A 26,058-nucleotide genomic window follows, 5' to 3' on the forward strand; every position below is an offset into this window, starting at 1 on the left:
ATTTAGTAGTTCCGTGTCACCTCTGGCACAATTGTGGTAGTTTTTTGTCATTTACTCATTCGGACATGTTGCTGGACCTGGGAACCGAGGAGAGAGAACCGAGGAGAGAAACTATAGGTCCAGGTTCGCCCCGCACCTCCTTTCCTAGGGTAAGGGATAAATCCTAGGTTCATCCCTATCCTTAATTAGCACCAGGTTCGGCTCTATCTTATCTAGATGTTGCCAACAATGTCGCTTAGCATGCGGGCACGCCGATGAGGCCGTCTGCTACATCGCAAACGATAACACTCTCATCCTAGCACCATGAAGGCCGGTGCTCCCTGGTTAACGCCTTCTCCGGCGACGCAGCAACTCGTCTACTCAAGCAAGCTGCACCCCTCCACCATCGCAACGTGACCCCCCCCCCGCTACGAGCTGCTGTTGGTGCAGTCAATCACCAAGGTCGTGGTATCCACATCCTCGGTAGAGCTGGAAGAATGTTGCCGCCTCATTGCCTTGATGGTCCACAACGCAAAGGCCATCCTATCTACCTTCCGGCTCTGTCGGCGAGACCTACACGTGCGTGGCGGCGCGTTGCGGCGTCAAGCAGCTTGCTCTGCTCCGGCAATGGGTTGGGGGCGACATGGAGAAAGGCGGGAAAGAAGTGGCAGAGGGTGAGGAAGCCGGCAGGGAGTCGAGGCTCTACCCCGACCCGACGAGTTCTCGCGCTCCTCGCCTGCGAGCCCCTCTCTGCAGCCGGCGTCTTCCTTTGCTGCCGCAACAACGAGTTCATGCTCCCAGGAGAGGCCGGCACGCGGAAAAGCCAGTACTGGGAAAGTGTGGCGGGGGACAGCGTGCTTCGCGAGCTTAGGGCGCTCCCTGGCTTCAAGCAGCTCCGGTAGGGGAAACGCGTGCCCGAGACGAGTTGGTGACGGCGGCTTGACTTCTCCTGCGGCGGCGGCCGTTTGCCTGATATCGAGAGGAAAGGTGAGGTGCGGTTCTACCCTAGGTACGAACGGATCAGGTCCAAGTTGGACCTTAGCTTTTGCGGATGGACCCCTGGACCTTTTGGTAACAATTTAAGGTTCGGTCCAGCGGGTCACCGGGCCAAACCGGACCCCTTGCATCTTGACGGGCATGGGCAAGGGGGGCTGACGATCCAGCCCGACGACGTATTGGGTGCGGCTCGGCGGCACTTTCCATACGTCCGGTCCGATTGATTTTTGGCTCTTTTTACACCAATATAATACTACAACAAACTTTTTTTACCTAAATAATGCACATATAGTATGTAATTTTAAACACATAATTAGTACATCATAATTAAAAATACCAAGGGGAAGAATCCAAGGGAAATTTGTGAGTTCGCACTGAAGTTGCGAGCACGAAGTCTCGAACAAAGCATGCTAGCACGCATGAGCTCGTGCTAACCGTCCCGGCTATGTCGCGGTTATCATACACCATAATTGAAGCATATGAAAATATATTTCATGCAACAATTCAAATTGTGATTGAGATTTTAAAAGTTCAACTAGTAGATCAACATGAGACTCATGGTTCATTTTCTTTGAGCACAATAAGTGCTCAACTAGATCATCTTGCAATTGCCGATGAGCTTTCTCATCATGAATTCACGTATGGCGGGGAAGTCATCAAACTTAGCTAGAACCTGGTGATTAACATCCGCAAGAGAACCCTCTAGGTCATGCGAATAGTTCAACGATCCACATGTATCGCACTCACTCTCGATGATCAAGGTCAGTTGCGGAGCTTGGGAGAAAGTGCAGGGGAGGCGGAATGCAAAATATGAGGATTTGGGGGAGGCAAAAGTCTAATTTTTTCTTCTTCCAAGCTGCTCCAAAACAAGATCCCTTCATAGTTTTCTAAATGATCACACAAACATGTATGAACTTCCACATACGATCTCTCGACTTGGTAAGAATAGGGTACATGATAATAGAAAAAATGAGCCTAGCGCTCCACATCTTTCCTACAACTCTCTTGGCGCATTGCAAACCAAGAATTTTCCGACTTGTAGGGTTGAGGATTATATTCATAAATATCAACCATTTTAGATAGATGTCATCGTCTAAGGTTTATTCTATTGGTTTCCATTGATTCCATAGTTTCACTCGAGAGCATGACCCGTGACAAGCCTCTCAAACATCGGAAAGCATTGCAACAGGTTGATGACATTGTAATATCCCGCCATAACAAAGAAATCGTGCCAAATCCACATGTTGCCACAAGGCACTACACACTCCAACATGACCTTATACAAGCCTTGTTCAGTGAATGGACAATTCTTCCATTCTCAATGCAGACAATTGATCCTTCCAAGCATCCTAGAAAATCATTTACCTAAGTTTTGTGACATGATTTGGGTTGTGTCACTTGGTTGTCTCAAATAGATGCGAGTTTTGAAACATGATTCAAGTTTTGTGACAGAATAACCAAACACTCCCACCACTCCTATGAAAAACATGTACATGGATTCAATACGTGTGGTCTTCGCTATGTGTACAGGCAACAACTCCATATGCAAGTAACCTCATATAGTAGTGTATTTTTAATAGATGAAAAACCAACAATTCAAGTGCAATATGTCTTTAATTTGAAGTGGTCATCCCCTCGCTCCATATACAAAGACACGTGGGCACATCATTCTTTATCCTAAAGTGCCGACGTAAATTGTTCTGCCCATGTATTGGGTCATCTACAAAATAGTTGGCATCTAGCATCACATGACCCATCGTTTTTTGATGATCATTCTTTTTAGTCAACCTAGGCTTTAAACCTACACACTTTGGGGAGGGGCATCGAGCCGCGCCTGTAAACCGAAAAGACAAGCGACAATCTTCAACTGATCCTCATCACCGGCATCTGCATCGATATTGGCTTCCTCTAGCATCATTTTTTTTTGGAACATGAACTAATCGAACAATGGAGCTATGAAACAACAAAGCACCATATCAGATTTACCTAGGAAAACAGTAAAACTATGAAACAATGTAACACGCTATCCATCGGTTTGTAATATTTCATGGCATTTTTTATTCCTAAAACGCTACTATCCCAAAAAAGTAAAGGGATAAAATGAAGTGCAGACGTGACCTGTCGCGAAGCGTGGACAAAGGGCACTAGTCAGGAAAATGGAATAGCTAATAGCTTGGGCTGAAAGGAAATAATCATTAATGCACGTTCGAAAAGGCGACTTACCAAAAAAAGGGAAAGGTTGTCAATAGAGGCTTACTTTTTTGAATTTTCAGAACACTAAAATACAGAACTGATTTTTCAGAATGACTAGAATTATTTTAGCAAAATTAGAATGGCTGAAGAAAATGTGATTTTTAGCGGTGCTGAACTGATGTATTCTTTTAGAACAGCTAAAGTTATGTGATTGTGAGCTGGAGTTTTGTTTAAGTTGCATTGGGCTTGATATTTCATCAGAATCTGGTCTAAACCCAGAGGAGTCTTGGACTGGGCCAACAACGTCTGCGCCCTTTTCCGTTCACGCGTCGAGAAGGAAACAAAATTCCAGCAAAAGAGGTTTGGGGTCGTCGCGTCAGCGTTGCCCAATCTCTTCTCCCCTTCCTTCTCTCCCAACCTCTCCTACTCCGCCCCGTCGCCGATCCGGCCGCCAACTCCGACGAGGTAAGCACACGACGCAGATTCGCTCTTCCAATTCATCTACTACTATAGGTGTTCAGGATTTGATCCCTTCTCTCGGAACCACCTACTCAGATTGGATTCGATTCGATTGGAGTGTACTGGACTGAAGCCGATCCGATCTGGCCTGATCGGATTGTGCTGGCTTCTGGAGAAGCTTGAGGACGGCTAGCTCGCCGTCGCGCGGCCAGATCTGCCGCACCCGCCATGGATGGCAACAAGGACGACGCGATCAAGGCCATGCGCATCGGCAAGGATGCCCTCGACGCCGGCGACACCGACCGCGCCCTCAAGTTTCTGTCCAAGGCCAAGCGGCTAGACCCCTCGCTACCCATCGACCAACTCCTCGACCCCATCCTCAACAAGGACGACCCGTCCTCCTCACCGGCCTCGTCATCTTCCTCATCCGCCCCACAGCCCCCGCCGCCCTCTCGAGCAGCAGCAGAAGCCACTGGGGCTGATGGCTTGAGAGAGAGGAAGCAGAAGGGCAAGAAGAAGGAGGGGGAGCAGAACGGTGGTGATACTTCTGGGGTGAGGACGTACACGGAGGAGCAGCTGGAAGTGGTGCATCAGATCAAGAAGAACACAAGGGATTACTACAAGATCCTGGGCCTTGAAAAGGACTGCACCGTCGAGGACGTGCGCAAGGCTTACCGCAAGCTCTCTCTCAAGGTGCACCCTGACAAGAACAAGGCTCCCGGTGCCGAGGATGCCTTCAAGGCCGTCTCCAAGGCCTTCCAGTGCCTCAGCGACGCGGAGAGCCGCAAGCGCTTTGATCTTGTTGGTTCTGATGAGCCACCGGCATACAATAGGAGGGCGGCATCCACTGCCCGTTCGTACAATGGGTTCTACCAGGATGACATTGACCCAGATGAGATTTTCAGGAACTTCTTCTTTGGTGGGATGGCTCCTGCCAATACCAGGCAGTTTGGACAGTTTGGAGCGTATCATTTCAGGACTGGAGGGGTGCACCATACTCAGGGGGCGCAGCAGGGTTCTGGTGGTTCCAATGTTCGAATGCTTGTCCAGCTCTTGCCTGTCCTGCTGCTTCTGCTGCTCAACTTCCTGCCATCCTCTGAACCGGTCTACTCCCTCTCCCGCTCCTACCCTTATGAGCACAAGTTCCAAACCCCACGTGGAGTCGCATACTATGTCAAGTTGCCTAATTTTGAGGAGCAGTATCCACACCAGAGCACTGAGCGTACAACACTGGAGCGCCATGTTGAGAGGGATTACTACTCAATAATAACACAGAATTGTAGGGTTGAGATGCAGCGCCGCCAGTGGGGGTTAGCCTACCAGACACCGCACTGTGACATGCTTCAGAAATTTGAGGCCACCACTGCACAGTAATTCCTCCATGTCATAAGGTGTGGATTCACTCTCTGCATATTATTTTGCACTAGCCATAATAATACTGTATCATTGATAATTCTGTCTAGTTCTTTGCAACCTTACATGGCCTGTATCACGAGATTTTCTCTGTTCTATGTAACCTTACTCAGTTAAGGTGTTATATCCTACTTCTGTTTAGTCCTGTTAAGGGTGCATTGACATGTCAAGCGAGTTGCTATTGACCTGAATATTTATCCATCTGGTTTTGATTGTGAAAGAATTGAAGTGGAAGATTTCATTTCATGCTAGTTAATGGACATGTGTGTCCAACATATTATCTTGTCCTTATTACTAGGCAATACATAGGTAATTGTACTCCCTCCGACCCGGTTCATAGGGCTTGCACGTATGCCAAGGTTATAAATTTAACCATGATAGTAGAAGATATATATTACAAAATATATATCATTAGAAAGCTTAGCTGTTCTACTTTTTAATGATATAATTTTTATGTTGGCCAAATTGACAACCTAGGGATACGCGCAAGCCCTATAAACTGGGATAGAGGTAGTACCTTGCTCTGCCAGTTGGTGGCCTGTATAGCTTAAAGATAACCAAAACATCATCCTACAATATTCTACTCATCTGTTATAGCCATACTATGCCATGGAAGCGGCCCCATTAAGAATATATGGGTGTTAATTTTGCCAATTTTGAAGAGCCGCTACAGCTCTACAGCTTAATTGTCCAAGCTAAATCCATCGATACCAAGTCTTATGCTAGGTTTTTATGGCATGCCCATACTATTAGGGAAAGATCTGTCAACTGTGTTATATTTTCATCCTAGTTGTATTCTCTCACTGGATATTTCTTGCTGTACTCTCGACACTTGGCATGTGTTGTGGCATTGTAGGATGCCCTAGCCTCTGGGCATGTTTTAGCCAACCTAAGTTTAGTTACTGCCTCTACCACTATTGAGTTCTAACTAGCGAATGAATTATATATCTTTGTTACTGCCTCTATATTCTCGATTGTTGCTCCCTTGCCTCTCCCTCTGTCATCGCCTCTATTCCCCCACCATCGCTATGCCGTAGGGTGTTAATTTCTCACTGGAGGGCCTTGCTGGTTGCCTAGACCACTGCCTAGCGCTAAAGCAGAACGTCTGGCCACTTCCCAGCACTGACGTGTCTGGCAGGTTACTCTTGACCTTCTGAAGGGGCCCACTGTTTGGGTTTAGCGGAGCTGCTTCTCCAGTATTGTCGGCCAACGAAATCACCAGTGTATCGCACCATCGATGATGATAGCAGGATCGATGATGATGACTTCCAACACCATATATTTTCATCTTGCCTCTGCCTCCGCCTTTACCTCCCCACCCCACTCCACTGTCTCCTTTTCCTCTCGATTTCTCATCTGAGAGGTTGGTTCCTCATCGGAGAGCCTTGCCACATGCGTAGCCTGCAACATAAAGCAAGAGTGTAGCATTTGGTGACCACCAATTTAATAATTAGAATGGCCTTTTGTTTAACAAAACAGTCGTGTAGCTTGTTCAGTGATCTGGCTCATGTAATAGGAACTTCAGACTTCAGTTTTGCAAGCCTGCCCAATGGTGTGAACTGTGCATTTGAAATTCGTAGGGTTCTTAAGGTTATTTTACACCCCACTAGATTTAGACTGTTGAGGTTTATCCCAAGGATGATGTCAGGTTGCTTGGATAAGTTAAATACCTTTTGCCGCATCAGTTTGCATTGCATAATAAACAAGCAATGCTGACATAAAAATGGTGAAAATAGTGCAGTTCATGAAAGACATTGAATTAATGTGTACACAGGCAATGTTTGCAAGTATTACACTGTAAAACAGCTTGTCAGGGTTGTTTTGTTGGTATCAAGATTTACATATATATTCATTCTTCCTAGTTCACTCTGTAGCTATTCTTAATTTCGTCAAATATATAATTTGACGTTTGACCATGTGAACTTTATCTACAGTGGACATAATTTGCGTAGGAATGCTTGCGCGAAGCATTATCCATACAAGTATAACTTGAAGGGATTAGTGCCCATGTTGGATTAGGAAGTTTGCACGTGTATTGTGTGTTGTATTAGTGAGAGATGGTAAATGACAATTTGAAGGGAACATCATGCTATTTGACAATACTTGGATGTATTTGATCATTAACTGTCACTCGTTAATGTTTGCGACAGCTAGTCAAAATGTCAAACTCTAGAATAAAGTTGGACCGTCTGTTCTTTGTTTATCTAAAGGATAGGAGGTGGGATGGGCTACTATGCATCTTCAATTACATAGCAGCATTGTTTGACTTGAATGATTTTACTACTTTGTGACAGTTTTTTGATCCTCCAATTTATACGGTTGCAGGGAACAAGTTAGGCATTCGGTCACGGTGTAAAGGTTTTCCAATACTTGCTCCGTTGATTATCAAGTCCAAATTCGGATGTGGGACAAATTAGCCTGGACTGGTAGTAATTTTTGTGCAATAAGTGCCTTCGATGACTATACACACCACCTTGATGCTGTCTTAATAGTGTTGATGAGCATGCAGCAGTAACTACTTGAAACATATGTAATTTGCTACGTTTTCATAGGGGTCGATCATTATGTGTATGTATATGAAGCATCCGTCTTCCTTTTTTTTTCTAATGTTATTGAGGAATATACCTGACTTAGCAGACAATACAGTTTACAGTGCCACTGAAACAAATTTCTTTCTGCATGTTCTTACCTTGTCTTGTCCGAAGTTGCACTGATGATATACCAAAGAAAGGAATGGTGTCTTCTTACTGGAAACTATGTATGCCATCGCACCCTTGAGGGGTGGGGGGCTGTGAAGTCATACAGGAATTAAAAACAGATTTAACATGAATTACGAACACAAGAATATGTACTTCTCCCATAACAAGTGTTGTGGTTTTATTCAGAGAGTACTACGAATTTAAACTAAGACCCCGACATCTATTATGGATCGGATTGGAGGGAGTATATGGATATGGATGCACCAATTCATTCGGGTTGGAGAACTATTACAGTTTTTTTTTTGTATTGCAGGAAAAATGCAGGATATTTTTAAGGGATGGTGTGCATGATTAGGACCGTGTCTTGTCCACCAGGGATCAGCCGTATGCTTGACGTCCATTGTATTTCGTTAAAACGATATGCTCTTTTAGTCGAAGGTGGCGTCTCGCTAATAGTGAGACATCTGAAAAAAACAAATCAGATGATTAGGAGTGTGGTTGTACGCCTTGTCCACCCAAGATCAAGCCGTATGCTTGGGCGCCCTGCATGTTCCACTAAAACAAATATGCTCTTTTAATTGGAGGTGGTGTCGGGCTAATAGTGAGACATTTGCAAAAAACCAACCAGATGATTAGTAGGGTGGTTGTACGTCTTGTCCACCCGAGATCAAGCCGTATTGCTCGACGCCCTGTGTGTTTCACTAAAACGGTATGCTCTTTCAGTCGGAGGTGGTGACGTCTTGTTAATATTGAGGCATATGCAAAAACTTTCTTGAATTTTGAAGTAGGAAACACTGTATGAATGTACATGTGGTGGTGGTGCATGTGTGTGTGTCAAGTTGTACCCGGTGTTTCTTAAAAGAAATGTAGTCCGTCTTGTTCTTATTTAGAGAAACACTTTCAGTGATAAACTGATAACCAATTTGTTTGCCACAATCACTGTCTCAGAAATGACACCGGCGAACCATACAACCACCACCGCATCTTTGAGAAATGGAGTTGCTATTGGAGGACACCGCAGTGCGCTCCTTTCCACTTTGTCTATGCAGGGACGCAACCCCAACCTCCATGGCGTAGGAAGACGGGTAGTCCAGTTTAGTTGCTTCTGCCCATGACAAAATAGGATCGACCTCCCCTACCTTCCACCACCACATGAATGGTCAGTCTCTCCTTGACGTGCCCATGCGAAACAAAAAGAACGGCGGCAAATTAACACGTAAAAGCAGTTAGTAGATTGGCCAAAATCAACATGCTTTTGGCCACACCGTGATCATGAATTGGCTAAGCTTGAGATCGCGCACCCATCTCTGCACTTTCTTGATTGTCTTATCAGAATCACCGCAAGGTATCTCTTTGTTAAAATATGTTGGAAAGAATGCTGGAGTATATATAATGCGTAAGAAGTAGGATATGCCTCGGTAGGACGGTGCTGGGTAACAACAGAAGTCTTTTTTTATCTCGTACGAACTCGAGGATATGCCTCACTTACTAGTTGCATCATGGCTATAGATCTGGCTAACATGCATCCTTTCTCATCTTTATATACAAAATAGTTTCTAAATTGTAGGTTGTGGACTACTGCTGCATGAATTAGCTGCTGGAACCACCTCTTTAGGTGAAATCGATGAGGTCCCATACGAACATTTCAAAAAAATCAGAAAAAAAGGTACAAAGTGTTAGATGTATATATCTGTATATTGTAGTTTCCCCATATGTTAGGGGGCTTTCTGCATATGACCACCTGTACATGTACTATATATTGTGGCCTTTGGCCCCCTGGTAATACAACAAGCATATTATCATAACATGGTATCAGAGCCGAAATTGATTCTCTAAATTTTCCGGCCGACGTCGCTTGTCCGTCGCCCCGTTCTTCTCATCGTCGATCCCTGCTTCTCATCGTCGATCGATCCGTCCTCTCTGCTCCCGATTCCGCCCGACACCCCCACTAAATTTCCCGGCCGAAGCCCCCGCGCTGGCCCTCCACTTCCGCCCGACGCCCTGCTCGCCTGCCTCCGGATTCCCTCGGCCGCCTCCCGATTCCCGGCCCGATCCCGCTGATCTCCGTCCGCCGCCGTGGTCCGCCCCTGTGCCGCGTGCTGCTCTTCCCCGATCGACGCCCGCCTCCTCTTCTCCCCGCGCGGTACGCACGCTCCGGCCCGCGTCCCTGCTCCACCGGCCCGCTCCGTGGTTGATCTCCCTGCAGCGCCCCGTGGCGTGAGGCCTGCGCCCCTGCTCGATCTCCGTCGGCCGCTTCTGCCTCTCGGCCCGGCTTCCCGATCCGTTTGCTTCCCGATCCGTTCCGGTTGACTTCGTTCCAAAAAAAAAAAAAAAAAAACAAAAAAAAAAAGCAAAAAAAAAAAAAACTATGTCTTCTTCGGGCTATGTTGCGATCCCTCGCTGCCCGGTGATCTTCGATGGCGCGAATTACCCTGATTTCGCTGCCTTCATGCGCGTCCACATGCGCGGTCTTCGTCTTTGGGGTGTCCTTTCTGGCGAGGTCTCCTGTCCGCCGCGCCCCGTTGCTCCTACGGTGCCTGTTGCATCGCCACCTGTTGCCCTTGCCCCTGACGCTACTCAGGCGGATAAGGATGCAGCCAAGAGTGCTGATGACACTGCTCTGGCTGATTATGATCGGAAGGTCCAGGATCACTCTACTGCCGTTGCGACTTACCGGCAGGATCTGACTGAGTACACTCAGTGGATTGATGAGGATGCTCGTGCTGCTGCTGTTCTCACCTCCAGTGTTCTGCCTCAGTATGCTGCTGAGTTTATGGGTCTTCCCACCGCCGCTGCTCAGTGGGCTTTTCTTCGTCAGCGCTATCAGCCGTCTGGTGATGCTCTTTACCTGTCTGTGGTCCGCCAGGAGCATGACCTTCAGCGGGGTGATTCTACTATTGATGAGTTCTACACTCAGAGTGCTGCTATTTGGCGTCAGCTTGATTCTCTCCGTACAGCTGTGTGTGCCACCTGTCCTCGCTCGTCTCGATCGTGCGCGCGGATCCGGAGTTCCAGCCGCGTTTTTGAGTTCTTGTCGCGGCTCCGTAAGGAGTTTGAGCCGCGCCGGGCCCAGCCTGCTTGCCCGTGGTCGCGTTCCGCTCTCCGAGGTACTTGCTGAGCTTCGTGCTGAGGAGACTCGTCTTCGTGGTGTCTGGTCTTCTTGAGGTTCCCTCTGTTCTTGCTGCTCGTGGCCCTCCCGTGCCGTCTCGCTCGTGGACCTCCTATGCCGTCGACTTCGTTGCGGCCTCCGGCACGGCCGATACTTCCTACTCCTCCATTCCGGGGTCAGCGTCGGCCCCGAGCAGCCTCGTGGTTCGACGTCACCTCCTTGCACCTACCGTGGCAGGCCTCGGCCACACTATCTCTACTTGGCCGCGCAGGGATCCCAGCTTACGCCCGCCGCATCTTACTCGTCGTCGAGCTGGTTCTTCGGGATCTTCTCGCTGTTGCGCTATCCGATCGGGACATTATCCGTGGTCTTCGTGGTCTCGCTCGCCGGTACAGGCTCTTCCTCGACGGGTACTCGCTGGTTCTCGTGCCTCGGCTCTTCGGCACCGCGCGACCACCACCTTCCACACGATCGAGTACGTCATCCCCGTGGTATCCGGATTCTCGGAGCTTCTTTTCATATGACCTCTCGCGTCTTCTATTCTCTCTCGCTCTTCGCTCTCTTGTTTCGCCCTGTTCGTGTTATCACGGCTGATGGTACCTCTCTCCCTGTTTCCGGCCGAGGCACCCTTTCTACTTCTTCTTTCTCTGTTCCTGATGTTTCTCATGTTCCTAGTCTTAAGATGAACTTGTTTTCTGCAAGTCAGCTTACTGATTCTGGTTGTCGCGTCATTCTTGATGCTGATTCTTGTGCTGTTCAGGACCGCCGTACACGGGCCCTGGTTGGAGCTGGCCCTCGCAGCCTTGAGTCCCCGGGGCTCTGGGAGTTAGACTGGCTTCGCGTTCCTTCTACTGCCACTTCATCTACCAGTTCTCCTGCGGTTGCTGCTTCTGTCACTGGATCTTTTCAGCAGTGGCATCATCGGCTGGGTCACCTCTGTGGCTCCCGTTTATCTTCATTAGTTCGTCGTGGTCTTCTGGGGTCTGTCTCAGGAGACGTGTCTTTGCATTCGTGTCAGGGTTGTAGGCTAGGCAAACAGATTCAGCTTCCCTATCCTACTAGTGCGTCTGTATCTCAGCGACCTTTTGATTTAGTTCATTCGGATGTTTGGGGTCCGTCTCCCTTTCCTTCGAAAGGGGGTCATCGATACTATATTTTGTTTATTGATGATTTTTCGCGATACACCTGGTTGTTTCTTATGCACTCTCGCAGTGAGGTGCTTTCTATTTATCAGCGCTTTGCAGCCATGGTTCGTACTCAGTATTCCACGCCTATTCGTGTGTTTCGTGCTGACTCGCAGGAGAGTATATCTCCCAGCACCTGCGTGGTGTTCTTGCTGAGCAGGGCACCCTTGCCCAGTTCTCATGTCCCGGCGCCCATGCTCAAAATGGTGTCGCCGAGCGTAAGCATCGTCATATTCTTGAGACTACCCGTGCTATGATGATTGCTTCCTCTCTTCCGCCGCATTTCTGGGCTGAGACTGTCGCTACGTCGACTTACCTCATTAACATTCAGCCTTCTGCTGCCCTTCAAGGTGGCATTCCTCTCGAGCGTCTTTCTGGTTGCTCTCCAGACTACTCGACACTTCGCTTATTTGGTTGCGTTTGCTATGTTCTTCTCCCTCCTCGCGATCGCACCAAGCTGAACGCTCAGTCTGTTGAGTGTGTTTTTCTCGGATACAGTGATGAGCATAAGGGCTATCGCTGTTGGGACCCCGTTGGTCGTCGGATGCGCATCTCTCGTGATGTCACGTTTGATGAGACGCGTCCCTTCTATCCTCGTCCCACCTCGGGCACTTACCCGGTGGATGATATCTCTTTCCTTCTTTTTCCGGATGCACCCCCTGCTATTCCGTCTCCTCCCCCTCCTAGTCTTGATGTGCCCCCTTCGGCGCCGTCCTCTCCTCCTTCTAGTCTACCTAGTACTCCTCGTTCTCCGGCTTTGGATTCTTCTGATGCTGTCCCTTCTTCCGCTTCTTCTGATGAGTTGTCCTCTGCTGATGACCTTCCCCCTTCACGGCCTGTCCGTCAGCGTCGTGCTCCAGCTCGTTACTCTCCTAGTCAGTATGGTCTCTCTGTCGTTTCCGAGCCGACTTCTTATCGGGATGCCGAGCGTCATCCCGAATGGCAGCTTGCCATGGCTGAGGAGATCGCTGCGCTTGAGCGCACCGGCACTTGGGATCTTGTTTCTCCACCTTCCGGTGTTCGTCCTATCACGTGTAAGTGGGTCTATAAAATTAAGACTCGTTCGATGGATCTCTTGAGCGCTATAAAGCGCGTCTTGTGGCTCGTGGCTTTCAGCAGGAGCACGGCTGTGACTATGATGAGACTTTTGCCCCGGTGGCTCATATGACTACTGTGCGTACCCTTCTTGCTGTTGCTTCTGTTCGCCGCTGGTCTGTCTCCCAGCTTGATGTTCAGAATGCTTTTCTTAATGGTGAGTTGAGTGAGGAGGTTTACATGCAGCCTCCTCCTGGGTATTCTGTTCCTGATGGGATGGTTTGTCGTCTTCGACGTTCTCTCTATGGTCTCAAACAGGCCCCTCGTGCCTGGTTTGAGCGCTTTGCTTCTGTGGTGACTGCTGCTGGTTTCTCTCCTAGTCTTCATGATCAGCACTTTTCGTTCACACTTCTCCTCGTGGACGTACTCTTCTTCTTCTCTATGTTGATGATATGATCATTACTGGTGATGATCCCGAGTATATTGCCTTTGTCAAGGCTCGTCTTCGTGATCGGCTTCTTATGACTGATCTTGGTCCTCTTCGCTATTTTCTTGGCATTGAGGTTTCCTCCACTTCTGATGGCTTTTCTATCTCTCAGGAAAAGTACATTCAGGATCTTCTTGCTCGTGCTGCTCTTGGGGATGAGCGCACGGTTGATACTCCTATGGAGCTTAATGTTAAGCTTCGTCCCACTGATGGTGATCCTCTTCCTGATCCCACCCGTTATCGCCATCTTGTTGGGAGTCTTGTCTATCTTGCTCGTCACTCGTCCCGATATTTCTTATCCTGTTCATATTCCGAGTCGGTTTGTCTCATCTCCTACCACTGTTCACTATAGTCATCTCCTCCGTGTTCTTCGTTATCTTCGTGGCACGATCACTCGTCGCCTTTTCTTTCCCCGTTCCGGCTCTCTCCAGCTCCGAGTGCTATTCGGATGCTACGTGGGCGAGTGATCCTACGGATCGTCGTTCGCTTCTCGCTTACCTGTGTGTTTCTTGGTGGTTCGCTTGTTGCTTGGAAGACGAAGAAACAGGTCGCAGCTTCCCGTTCGAGTGTTGAGGCTGAGTTGCGGGCTATGGCTTTGTTGATTGCTGAGGTGACTTGGTTACGGTGGTTGCTTGCAGATTTTGGGGTCTCGTTACGACACCCACTCCACTTTTGTCCGACAGGTACAGGTGCTATCAGTATTGCACGCGATCCGGTCAAGCATGAGCTGACCAAGCATATCGGTGTTGATGCTTTTTACACACGTGCACGAGTACGGGATGATGTTGTTGCGGTTTATTATGTGCCTTCAGATTTGCAGTTGGCGGATTTCTTTACGAAGGCACGGACTCGAGCGCAGCATGATTTCTTACTCTCCAAACTCAGTGTTGTGGATCCACCATGAGTTTGAGGGGGGTGTTAGATGTATATATCTGTATATTGTAGTTTCCCCATATGTTAGGGGGCTTTCTGCATATGACCACCTGTACATGTACTATATATTGTGGCCTTTGGCCCCCTGGTAATACAACAAGCATATTATCATAACACAAAGATATCGACAACATTGTCACAACATCCATCTAACCAGGCTAATTGTCGTGTAAGTCAAATAACTAGGGCGTGCCACATGGCAAATGAGCCTTCCCCGACAACCTATAGCCCACAAGCTATTGCTTCTAACAAACTTTAGTTGGAAGTTACAAAAATTTCGAAACACTTAATTCGGTTTAACTATGGTCCAGTTCATGTTCGGTATGCAGAGAACCAGAGAGAACCGTCTCCTCTCCAACATGTGACCTGACCAAACTTACTAATTTGTGATTTTAGATTCCCTGGAACAACTTGGCGTAAATGTTGTTGTTTTATAATAAAATTTTATCTTGTTTGGCATCCTGAAACCGAAGACCCAATTGTTGTGGTTTTGAAAATTTTGCTCTAAATAAAAAGGTGACTGCAGTAGGATCGACATGTTTATACCTGTGCCACCACAGGAGTAAATCAACCGAACTCTCTCTCCTAATAATTGAGCAATAGATTGATCACGTTGACCCGTCACGCAGGATGGGTTTAGAGCACACAAAAGTGAGGAGCTAGACATGGCGTAATGGAGGATACGCACCCACTAATCCAATCCGCAACGCCAGGTGGTCCGGACGGGACAAGTCTCTGCAACCAACAAAAGCGAGCGGTGGAGAGGCAGCATTCCCTGGACTTGGAGTCTCAGGAGACCCACTCGGAGGACCTCTCGGAGCTGGAGGCGGGGTTCACGGAAGACGTGATCTAGGAGGTGATTCAGCGACTGCCAGCGGGCAAGGCGCCTGGACCGACGGGTTCACGGTTGAGTTCCTCCAAAAGTGCTTGGGAGTGGTGAAAGGGGATTTCATGGCGGCCTTCGACAAGCTGTTCACGCTGTGCGGACGCGGGTTCCAGGGCCTTAACCAGGCCCTGCTGATCCTGCTGCCTAAGCGCCCGGATGCGGCGGCGCTTGGTGGCTACCGGCCGATCAGCCTAATCCATATCTTTGCCAAACTGGTTGCTAAGGCGCTGGTCACTCGCTTAGCCCCTCGGATGGAGTCGCTGGTGCATCGCAACCAATGCGCGTTCATTCGCGCAAACGTTGTATCCATGACAACTTCATGTTGGTTCAGCAGACAGCTAGATTCCTCCACCGGGAGAAAGAGCCGCGGGTGATGCTCAAACTAGACATTGCACGCGCCTTTGACTCCGTCTCTTGGGGTTTCCTCATGGAGATCCTCCGCAAGTTAGGGTTTGGACCAAGGTTCCGAGAACTGGTGTCCATCCTCCTATCCACTGCAAGTACGCGGGTGATGCTCAACGGCAAGCCAGGCCCCCCGATTTGGCACCAGCGGGGCCTGAGACATTGTGACCCCTTGTCGCCAGCGCTGTTTGTTCTGATGATGAACTCGCTCAACATGATGTTGGCCAAGGCGATTGAGCTGGGGGTGCTGAGATGCTTAGCACGGCGGGACTTAGTGACGTCGGTGTCACTTTATGCGGACGATGTGGTAATCTTTTGCCACCCAGATGAGACGGAACTGCGGGCTGTCCGCGGTATCCTGGAGCTCTTTGGGCACGCATCAGGTCTGCGTACCTGTCGTGGTATCGTCACGGCATACGCCATAGGGTGGCTAATCGAAGGTGGTCCCTGAGAGATCTCACGGCGGTATCCGGATGCGGGTATGGGGACGAGCGACACGGCGACGTACCCAGGTTCGAGGCCCTCCGATGGAGGTAACACCTCTACTCCTGCTAGAGTGTATATGATGATCACACAATACAATGGTGCTCCTAGAGCTGTGTCCGGCTGCTCCTGGGAGGCTAAGGGAGACGATGGTCTCTCTCACAGGGCAGCGCTGAGGGTCGAATGAAGTGAGAATGATCGATCCCCTACACGAGAGGGGGTAGTGCGGCTTATATAGGCACCGACACTTTACATATAAGACCCTACGGTTTACTGGCCGGCTTGGCCGGCTCCGGCTTCCGCTCCTTCCCGAGGCAGGGACGTCAGGAGCCGTCGAGGCCTCATGGCCTGTCCCATCCGGCTGCCAAGGTCAGCGGTATGGAGAGGAGGTGTCCCTGTCGCCATCAGCCACTGTAGCCAGTACGGGTCGTCGTAGGCCATGATGGCTTGTCCGGCGCGTGGCACTATTGCTCCACAGTGCCCCGCGCTTTACGGAAGATGAAGTCAGCGTGGACTTTGGGAACCCGGATCACCAACCCGGTTCCTTCCAGTGCAAGACTCGCCAGCCTCGAGTCGGTCTGAGGTACAAACCCCCCGTCGGATATGGCTTGTAGAAGCCGGCCCAGCTACGGCATTGGCGGCCGTAGCCAGGCCGACTAGGACCTAGAGCCAGCCGGCTTCCGGACCAGCCGGCCACGGCGCCAGCCGGCTGCTCCTCAGCCGGCCTTTGCCGCGAGCCGGCCAGTGGCCAGCCGGCTGCTCCGCGCCCATTGCCCTACCCGGGGTCTTCCCCCGACAGTACCAACTTCGCTAAATGCTCCGTATCACAGATCGCTTGCTCGGATGCTGAGGCTGTGGGCGCAGCTGAACTCATGGAGTGTCAGCTTGCGCCGTTCCCGGTAAAATACCTTGGCATCCCACTGTCTATCAGGAGGCTGACGGCTCCTGCGTTCTAGCCCCTGGTAGATCGTCTGGCTGACAAACTACCCACCTGGAGGGCATCGATGATGCCTAGGGCGGGACGTTTGGCGCTGATCCGTTCGGTCCTCGCAGCGATCCCACTACACGAGCTGATGGTGCTGGGCCTCCACAAAAAAGCAGTAAAGCAGGTGAATAAGATCATGCGTGGATTCCTTTGGGCTGGTAGGGCGGATGCCAATGGGGGACACTGCCACATCAACTAGGCGCGGGTGTGTAGGCCGCTGCGGCTGGGAGGCTTGGGTATCCCAGACCTTGCGCGTACTACCATCAACCTCAGGGTGAGGTGGATCTGGAGGATGCGTACTGATCCCCTGCGACCTTGGCGCGGGCTGGACATGCATTTCTCGAAGACGGAGCTGGATGTATTTGCGGCCTCCACCTTCATGGTGGTCGGCAACGGTGAATCCGCCCTCTTCTAGGAGGACAGGTGGCTGGATGGCAAGTCCATCAGAGAAATGGCGCCGGAGGTATACGCTCTAGTGCCGAAACGTCGGCGGAAGACACGCACGGTCCGGGAGGCGTTGGTTGAACGCACCTGGATCCCCGACATAGTTGGTGCACCGAGCGCCCTAGCACTGTGGCAATACGTTCAGCTATGGGGCCGGCTCAGGGACACCCAGCTAGGGGCGGATCCGGACATGCTGGTTTGGCGTTGGACGACGGATGAACAATATTCGGCCGGTTCCTGCTACGACACCCACTTCCGGGGGCGATCATCTCAGGTTCATGGAAGCTTAACTGGAAATCCTGGATGCCGCTGAGGGTGAAGTTCTTTATCTTGTTGGCATGCCTTGACAGATGCTGGACGGGGGAGAGACTGACACGGCGCGGCCTTCCGCATGCGCCGAGATGCCCGCTCTGCGACCAATCTGTCGAGACCATGAGCCACCAGCTCACAGGATGTTCCTTCTCTAGGACGATTTGGTTTGAGGTTCTGTCGTGGATCCGATCCACCTCAGGCCCTCCCACGGCCGAGGGTGACTTCGCGGAGTGGTGGTCGCTGGTGGTGCGGACCACCCATCGCCAGCTGCGCAAGGGCACTTCGTCGGTGATCATGCTTACGGCATGATGGATTTAGAAACACCGGAACGCGGTGGTCTTTGACAACATGCGGCCTTCAGTGTTATCCTTCAACGATATTGTGGCCGAGGCGCGGCAATGGGCGGACGCGGGAGCCCGGGATGTGCGCCAACTGCTCCCTAGATTAGTTTTCTTTTTCTTGGGTCGACTTGTATGGCGTCTTGTGTCCATCCTCGAACTTGTACATAAACTTTTCTTTATCTATCAATGCATCAAAACGCAAGATTTTTACGTTTTCGCAAAAAAGGGTCAAGGCGTTTTTTCATCAATGGGTGGAGTTTGGCTACCTGGCGTCGATCAGGCTGTGCTGACAACGGAGGGTGCTTGCCTTGAGTTTGAGTACTCCACCCACCAATGGACACACACGCGCCACACTTACTGATCGAGGAGTTCTTTCTAAATAGTTCGTGCCTTCGAAATTAGTGAGATTCACACTTACTCATCTTGTCTCTTAATTTCATCTAAACCGATGCATTATCTTGTAAATCCATCGAAGCAATGATACATGTTCATCACATAAATTAACTAGTACAAGCATCAAAGCCCCTGCATATGCCATGACTACAAAACAATCAGGAAAACCCAAGAAAGCTAGAAAATCGAGGATAAAAAATTCAATAGTTTCAGAAAATTTCATGTTTTTGGTTACACAAAATCGTAGGAGAACATAAAGGTAATTTTTTTTTGTATACATGTGATTTTAAACCTATGAACTATCCTTGAATGTCTCTTTACTGATTTTCACCATATTTACTGATTATTTGGGAAATGTTCGAAATCATTATGAGCTATTTAAAATGTAGTTTTTCCGTAATACTCTGATTTCCGCTTTCTTAAAAGTTTGGCCAGCCTTTTTTAGTTTTATGCCATTTCTCGATTGTTTCTATATGTGTCGTTGCCTATTCGACGGTACCTCGGAGGAGGGATCCTTACGAGGGAGAAAAAAAGTAGGGGCCATTGGGCGGAGTGTCCTCGGGACGGTGGTACGCGAGTTACCCAGCTTCGGAACACCTGCACGATGACAAGGACTACTACTGCTTGTCTGGAATTATCTGGGCGCTTTCGCGTTGTTACAATGAGTTGTGGTTGTGCTTCTAGAGCTCCCAGGATCCGGCTTATAAAGGCGCTCGGATCTAGGGTTTACACGGAGAGTCCTAGCCGAAATACAAGGTGTCGAACTACGGAATATTACATTGCCGTGCACGTTAAGGATCCACCTTTCCTTATGCGTCGTATTGGATCCGGATACTACATGGGCCTTCACAGATCCGACTATCTTTATAGGGCGGTTAAGATCCGGCTCCTGCTATCTGGGCTGGACTTCATCCATCTTGATCTACAGCAACTGGGCCGCCCGATGGGACACATGCCACCATCACCGTCTATGGGCCACCCGTACTCGCTGGATCTAGGCCACACTGTTGATATACCCACAACAGTAGCCCCCGAAGTTCTCCAAGATTCATCATTCCTCCGACTTTATTCAACTTGGATCCGAAGAGAATCTTGAAGAGCTTCCAAAACTTCCTTGTTTCCGACTTCATTCAACCGGAAATCATTTGTTCTTCTGTAACGGTTACTTAGCAGATTTTTGGCCCACGTCGCGCTCAACTTCCTGTTTTCCCGCGCTAAATTTTCGGAGATGCGAATCTTCAGCCGGAAATTTTGGAGGCGCACAGTTAGGTCACCTCTTCATCGATTTCACCGCTTTGACCTAAGACACGTGGCGGTCATCCAACGGTGCGACCGTTCCGTTTCTACCGTTGGATCCTGCAAGACACACGCCCATTGGGAACCCCAAGAGGAAGGTGTGATGCGTACATCAGCAAGTTTTCCCTCAGTAAGAAACCAAGGTTATCGAACCAGTAGGAGTCAAGGATCACGTGAAGGTTGTTGGTGGCGGAGTGTAGTGCGGCGCAACACCAGGGATTCCGGCGCCAACGTGGAACCTGCACAACACAATCACAGTACTTTGCCCCAACGTAACAGTGAGGTTGTCAATCTCACCGGCTTGCTGAAAACAAAGGATTAAACGTATTGTGTAGAAGATGATGATTGTTTGCGAAGAACAGTAAAGAACAAGTATTGCAGTAGATTGTATTTCATATGTAAAGAATGGACAGGGGTCCACAGTTCACTAGCGGTGTCTCTCCGATAAGAAATATCATGTTGGGTGAACAAATTACAGTTGGGCAATTGACAAATAAAGAAGGCATAACAATGCACATACATATATGATGATGAGTACTATGAGATTTAATCAGGGCATTACGACAAAGTACATAGACCGTTATCCAGCATGCATCTATGCCTAAAAAGTCCACCTTCAGGTTATCATCTGAACCCCTTCCAGTATTAAGTTGCAAACAACGAGACAATTGCATTAAGTATGGTGCGTAATGTAATCAACACAAATATCCTTAGACAAAGCATCGATGTTTTATCCCTAGTGGCAACAGACACATCCACAACCTTAGAACTTTCGTCACATCGTCCCGGATTCAATGGAGGCATGAACCCACTATCGAGCATAAATACTCCCTCTTGGAGTTACAAGTATCAACTTGGCCAGAGCCTCTACTAGCAACGGAGAGCATGCAAGAACATGAACAACATATATGATAGATTGATAATCAACTTGACATAGTATTCAATATTCATCGGATCCCAACAAACACAACATGTAGCATTACACATAGATGATCTTGATCATGATAGGCAGCTCACAAGATCTAACATGATAGCACAATAAGGAGAAGACAACCATCTAGCTACTGCTATGGACCCATAGTCCAGGGGCGAAGTACTCACACATCGATCCGGAGGCGATCATGGCGATGAAGAGACCTCCGGGAGATGATTCCCCTCTCTGGTAGGGTGCCGGAGGCGATCTCCTAAATCCCCCGAGATGGGATTGGCGGCGGCGGCGTCTCTGGAAGGTTTTCCGTATCGTGGCTCTCGGTACTGGGGTTTTCGCGACGAAGGCTTTAAGTAGGCGGAAGGGCGGAGTCGGAGGGCTAAGAGGGGGGCCACACCATAGGGCGGCGCGGGCCCCCCTTGGCCGCGCGGCCCTATGGGGTCGGCGCCCCGTCGCCCCATTTTGTTTTCCTTTCGGTCTTCTGGAAGCTTCGTGGAAAAATAAGACCCTGGGCGTTGATTTCGTCCAATTCCGAGAATATTTCCTTTGTAGGATTTCTGAAACCAAAAACAGCGAGAAAACATCAATCGGCTCTTCGGCATCTCGCCAATAGGTTAGTGCCGGAAAATGCATAATAATGACATAAAGTGTGTATAAAACATGTGAGTATCATCATAAAAGTAGCATGGAACATAAGAAATTATAGATACATTTGAGACGTATCAAGCATCCCCAAGCTTAGTTCCTACTCGCCCTCGAGTAGGTAAACGATAACAAGGATAATTTCTGAAGTGACATGCTATCATAATCTTGATCAATAATATTGTAAAGCATATGAGATGAATGCAACGATTCGAAGCAATGGTGAAGACAATGAGTAAACAAAAGAATCATATAGCAAAGACTTTTCATGAATAATACTTTCAAGACAAGCATCAATAAGACTTGCATAAGAGTTACTCATAAAGCAATAAATTCTTAGTAGAAAGCTTTGAAGCAACACAAAGGAAGATATAAGTTTCAGCGAGTTGCTTTCAACTTCAACATATTTATCTCATGGATAATTGTCAACACAAAGTAATATAACAAGTGCAATAGGTAAACATGTAAGAATCAATGCACACAGTTGATACAAGTGTTTGCTTCTAAGATAGAAAGAATAGGTAGACTGACTCAACAATAAAGTAGAAGAATGGCCCTTCGCAGAGGGAAGCATGGATTACTATATTTGTGCTAGAGCTTTTCATTTTGAAAACGTAGAAACAATTTTGTCAACGGTAGTAATAAATCATATGTGTTATGTATAAGATATCCTATAAGTTGCAAGCCTCATGCATAATATACCAATAGTGCTCGCACCTTGTCCTAATTAGCTTGGATTAACATGGATTATCATTGCATAGCATATGTTTCAACCAAGTGTCACAAAGGGGTACCTCTATGCCGCCTGTACAAAGGTCTAAGGAGAAAGATCACATTTGATTTCTCGTTTTTGATTATTCTCAACTTAGACATCCATACCGGGACAACATAGACAACGAGATAATGGACTCCTCTTTAATGCATAAGCATTCAACAACAGATAATATTCTCATAAGAGATTGAGGATTAATTTTCCAAACTGAAACTTCCACCATGGATCATGGCTTTAGTTAGCGGCCCAATGTTCTTCTCTAACAATATGCATACTCAAACCATTTGATCATGAAAATCTCCCTTACTTCAGACAAGACGAACATGCATAGCAACTCACATGATATTCAACAAAGGTGTAATCGTTGATGGCGTCCCCAGAAACATGGTTACCACTCAACGAGCAACTTATTAAGAAATAAGATACATAGCTACATATTCTTCACCACAATAGTTTTTAAGGCTATTTTCCCATGAGCTATATATTGCAAAGACAAAGGATAGAATTTTTAAAGGTAGCACTCAAGTAATTTACTTTGGAATGGCGAGAGAAATACCATGTAGTAGGTAGGTATGGTGGACACAATTGGCATAGTTTTTGGCTCAAGGATTTGGATGCACGAGAAGAATTCCTCTCAATACAAGGCTAGGCTAGCAAGGTTGTTTGAAGCAAACTCAAGTATAAAACGGTGCAACAAAGCTTACGTATGAACATATTGCAAGCATTATAAGACTTTACATCGTCTTCCTGTTGTTCAAACACCTTAACCAGAAAATATCTAGACTCTAGAGAAACCCATCATGCAAACCAAATTTTAACAAGCTCTATGTAGTTCTTCATTAATAGGTGCAAAGTACATGATGCAAGAGCTTAAACATGATCTATATGAGCACAACAATTGCCAAGTATCAAGTTATTCAAGACATTATACCAATTACCACATGCAGCATTTTCTGTTTCCAACCATATAACAATGAACGAAGCAGTTTCAACCTTCGCCATGAACATTAAGAGTAAAGCTAAGAACATATGTGTTCATACGAAACAGAGGAGCGTGTCTCTCTCCCAAACAAGGAATGCTAGGATCCGAATTTATTCAAACAAAAACAAAAACAAACAGACGCTCCAAGTAAAGCACATAAGATGTGACGGAATAAAAATATAGTTTCACTAGAGGTGACCTGATAAGTTGTCGATGAAGAAGGGATGCCTTGGGCATCCCAAAACTTAGATGCTTGAGTCTTCTTAAAATATGCAGGGATGAACCACGAGGGCATCCCCAAGCTTAGACTTTTCACTATTCTTGATCATATTGTATCATCCTCCTCTCTTGACCCTTGAAAACTTCCTCCACACCAAACTCAAAACAAACTCATTAGAGGGTTAGTGCATAATTGAAAATTCATATATTCAGAGGTGACATAATCATTCTTAACACTTCTGGACATTGCACAAAGCTACTGAAAGTTAATGGAACAAAGAAATCCATCAAACATAGCAAAACAGGCAATGCGAAATAAAAGGCAGAATCTGTTGAAACAGAACAGTCCGTAAAAACGAATTTTTCAGGGGCACTTAACTTGCTCAGATGAAAATGACCAAATTGAATGAAAGTTGCGTACGTATCTGAGGATCACGCACATAAATTAGCAGATTTTTCTAAATTTTCTACAGCAGGAGCGGCTCAATTCCGTGACAGCAAGAAATCTGTTCCTGCGCAGTAATCCAAATCTAGTATTGACTTTACTATCAAAGACTTTACTTGGCACAACAATGCAATAAAATAAAGATAAAGAGAAGTTGCTACAGTAGTAACAACTTCCAAGACTCAAATATAAAATAAAAGTGCAGAAGTAAAATAATGGGTTGTCTCCCATAAGCGCTTTTCTTTAACGCCTTTCAGCTAGGCGCAGAAAGTGTGAATCTAGTATTGTCAAGAGACGAAGCATCAACATCATAATTTGTTCTATTAATAGAATCATAAGGTAACTTCATTCTCTTTCCAGGGAAGTGTTCGATACCTTTCTTGAGAGGAAATTGATATTTAATATTACCTTCCTTCATATCAATGGTAGCACCAACAGTTCGAAGAAAAGGTCTTCCCAATATAATGAGACAAGATGCATTGCATTCAATATCCAAGACAACAAAATCAACGGGGACAAGGTTATTGTTAAACATAATGCGAACATTATCAATCCTCCCCAAAGGTTTCTTTATAGAATTATCAGCAAGATTAACATCCAAATAACAATTTTTCAATGGTGGCAAGTCAAGCATATCATAGATTTTCTTAGGCAAAAACAGAAATATTTGCAGCAAGATCACATAAAGCATTACAATCAAAATCATTGAACCTCATCTTAATGATGGGCTCCCAAACATCTTCTAACTTCCTAGGAATAGAAGTTTCAAGTTTTAGTTTCTCCTCTCTAGCTTTTATGAGAGCATTTGTAATATGTTTTGTAAAGGCCAAATTTATAGCACTAGCATTGGGACTTTTAGCAAGTTTTTGTAAGAACTTTATAACTTCAGCGATATGACAATCATCAAAATCTAAACCATTATGATCTACAACAATGGGATCATTGTCCCCAACATTCTGAAAAATTTCAGCAGTTTTATCACAAACAGTTTCAGCAGTTTTAGCAGTTTCAGGCAATTTTGCACGCTTTGCACTAGGAGTAGAAACATTGCCAACACCAATTATTTTACCATTGATAGTAGGAGGTGTAGCAACATGTGAAGCATTATCATTACTAGTGGTGGTAATAGTCCAAACTTTAGCTACATTATTCTCTTTAGCTAGTTTTTCGTTTTCTTCTCTTTCCCACCTAGCATGCAATTCAGCCATCAATCTAATATTCTCATTAATTCGAACTTGGATGGCGTTTGCTGTAGTAACAATTTTATTATCATTAGGCATTTTCAATTTTAAAAGATCAACATCAGAGGCAAGTCTATCAACCTTAGAAGCAAGAATATCAATTTTATCAAGCTTTTCTTCAACAGATTTGTTAAAAGCAGTTTGTGTACTAATAAATTCTTTAAGCATGGCTTCAAGACCAGAGGGTACACTCCTATTATTTTTGTAAGAATTCCCATAAGAATTACCATAACCATTACCATTAGCAGAAGGATATGGCCTATAGTTGTTACCAGAATTATTCCTATAAGCATTGTTGTTGAAATTATTACTTTTAATGAAGTTCACATCAACATGTTCTTCTTGGGCAACCAATGAAGCTAAAGGAACATTATTAGGATCAACATTAGATCTACCATTCACAAGCATAGACATAATAGCATCAATCTTATCACTCAAGGAGGAGGTTTCTTCAACAGAATTTACCTTCTTACCTTGTGGAGCTCTTTCTGTGTGCCATTCAGAGTAATTTATCATCATATTATCAAGGATCTTTGTTGCCGCCCCCAAAGTGATGGACATAAAGGTACCTCCAGCAGCTGAATCCAATAGGTTCCGCGAAGAAATATTCAATCCTGCATAAAAGGTTTGGATGATCATCCAAGTAGTCAGTCCATGGGTAGGGCAATTCTTTACCAAAGATTTCATTCTCTCCCATGCTTGAGCAACATGTTCATTATCTAATTGCTTCAAATTCATTATGCTACTTCTCAAAGATATAATTTTAGCGGGAGGATAATATCTACCAATAAAAGCATCCT

General features: G+C 47.0%; 1 protein-coding gene across 2 annotated transcripts; it reads left to right on the forward strand.

Annotated features, from left to right (window-relative positions):
• Window positions 1-3,468: 3,468 nt before the first annotated feature.
• LOC124660204 (chaperone protein dnaJ 49-like) lies at window positions 3,469-7,720 on the forward strand. 2 transcript variants are annotated; one of them, XM_047198000.1, is made up of 3 exons: window positions 3,469-3,633; window positions 3,724-5,018; window positions 7,358-7,720. In XM_047198000.1, exon 2 carries the CDS (start codon window positions 3,856-3,858, stop codon window positions 4,999-5,001), a length of 1,146 nt encoding a protein of 381 aa, XP_047053956.1. In that variant the 5' UTR covers window positions 3,469-3,633; window positions 3,724-3,855; the 3' UTR covers window positions 5,002-5,018; window positions 7,358-7,720. The 2 variants fall into 2 exon arrangements, with proteins under 2 accessions (XP_047053956.1, XP_047053955.1); XM_047197999.1 differs by having other exon boundaries at window positions 3,471-3,633; window positions 7,366-7,720.
• Window positions 7,721-26,058: the final 18,338 nt, after the last annotated feature.

The sequence above is a fragment of the Lolium rigidum genome, chromosome 6 (assembly GCF_022539505.1).
Source record: "Lolium rigidum isolate FL_2022 chromosome 6, APGP_CSIRO_Lrig_0.1, whole genome shotgun sequence".
Lineage (NCBI taxonomy): Eukaryota > Viridiplantae > Streptophyta > Magnoliopsida > Poales > Poaceae > Lolium > Lolium rigidum.

Excerpts from the sequence above, each read along its gene's own strand:
- LOC124660204 (XM_047198000.1), top strand. The coding sequence starts at position 3,856 with ATGGATGGCAACAAGGACGACGCGATCAAGGCCATGCGCATCGGCAAG.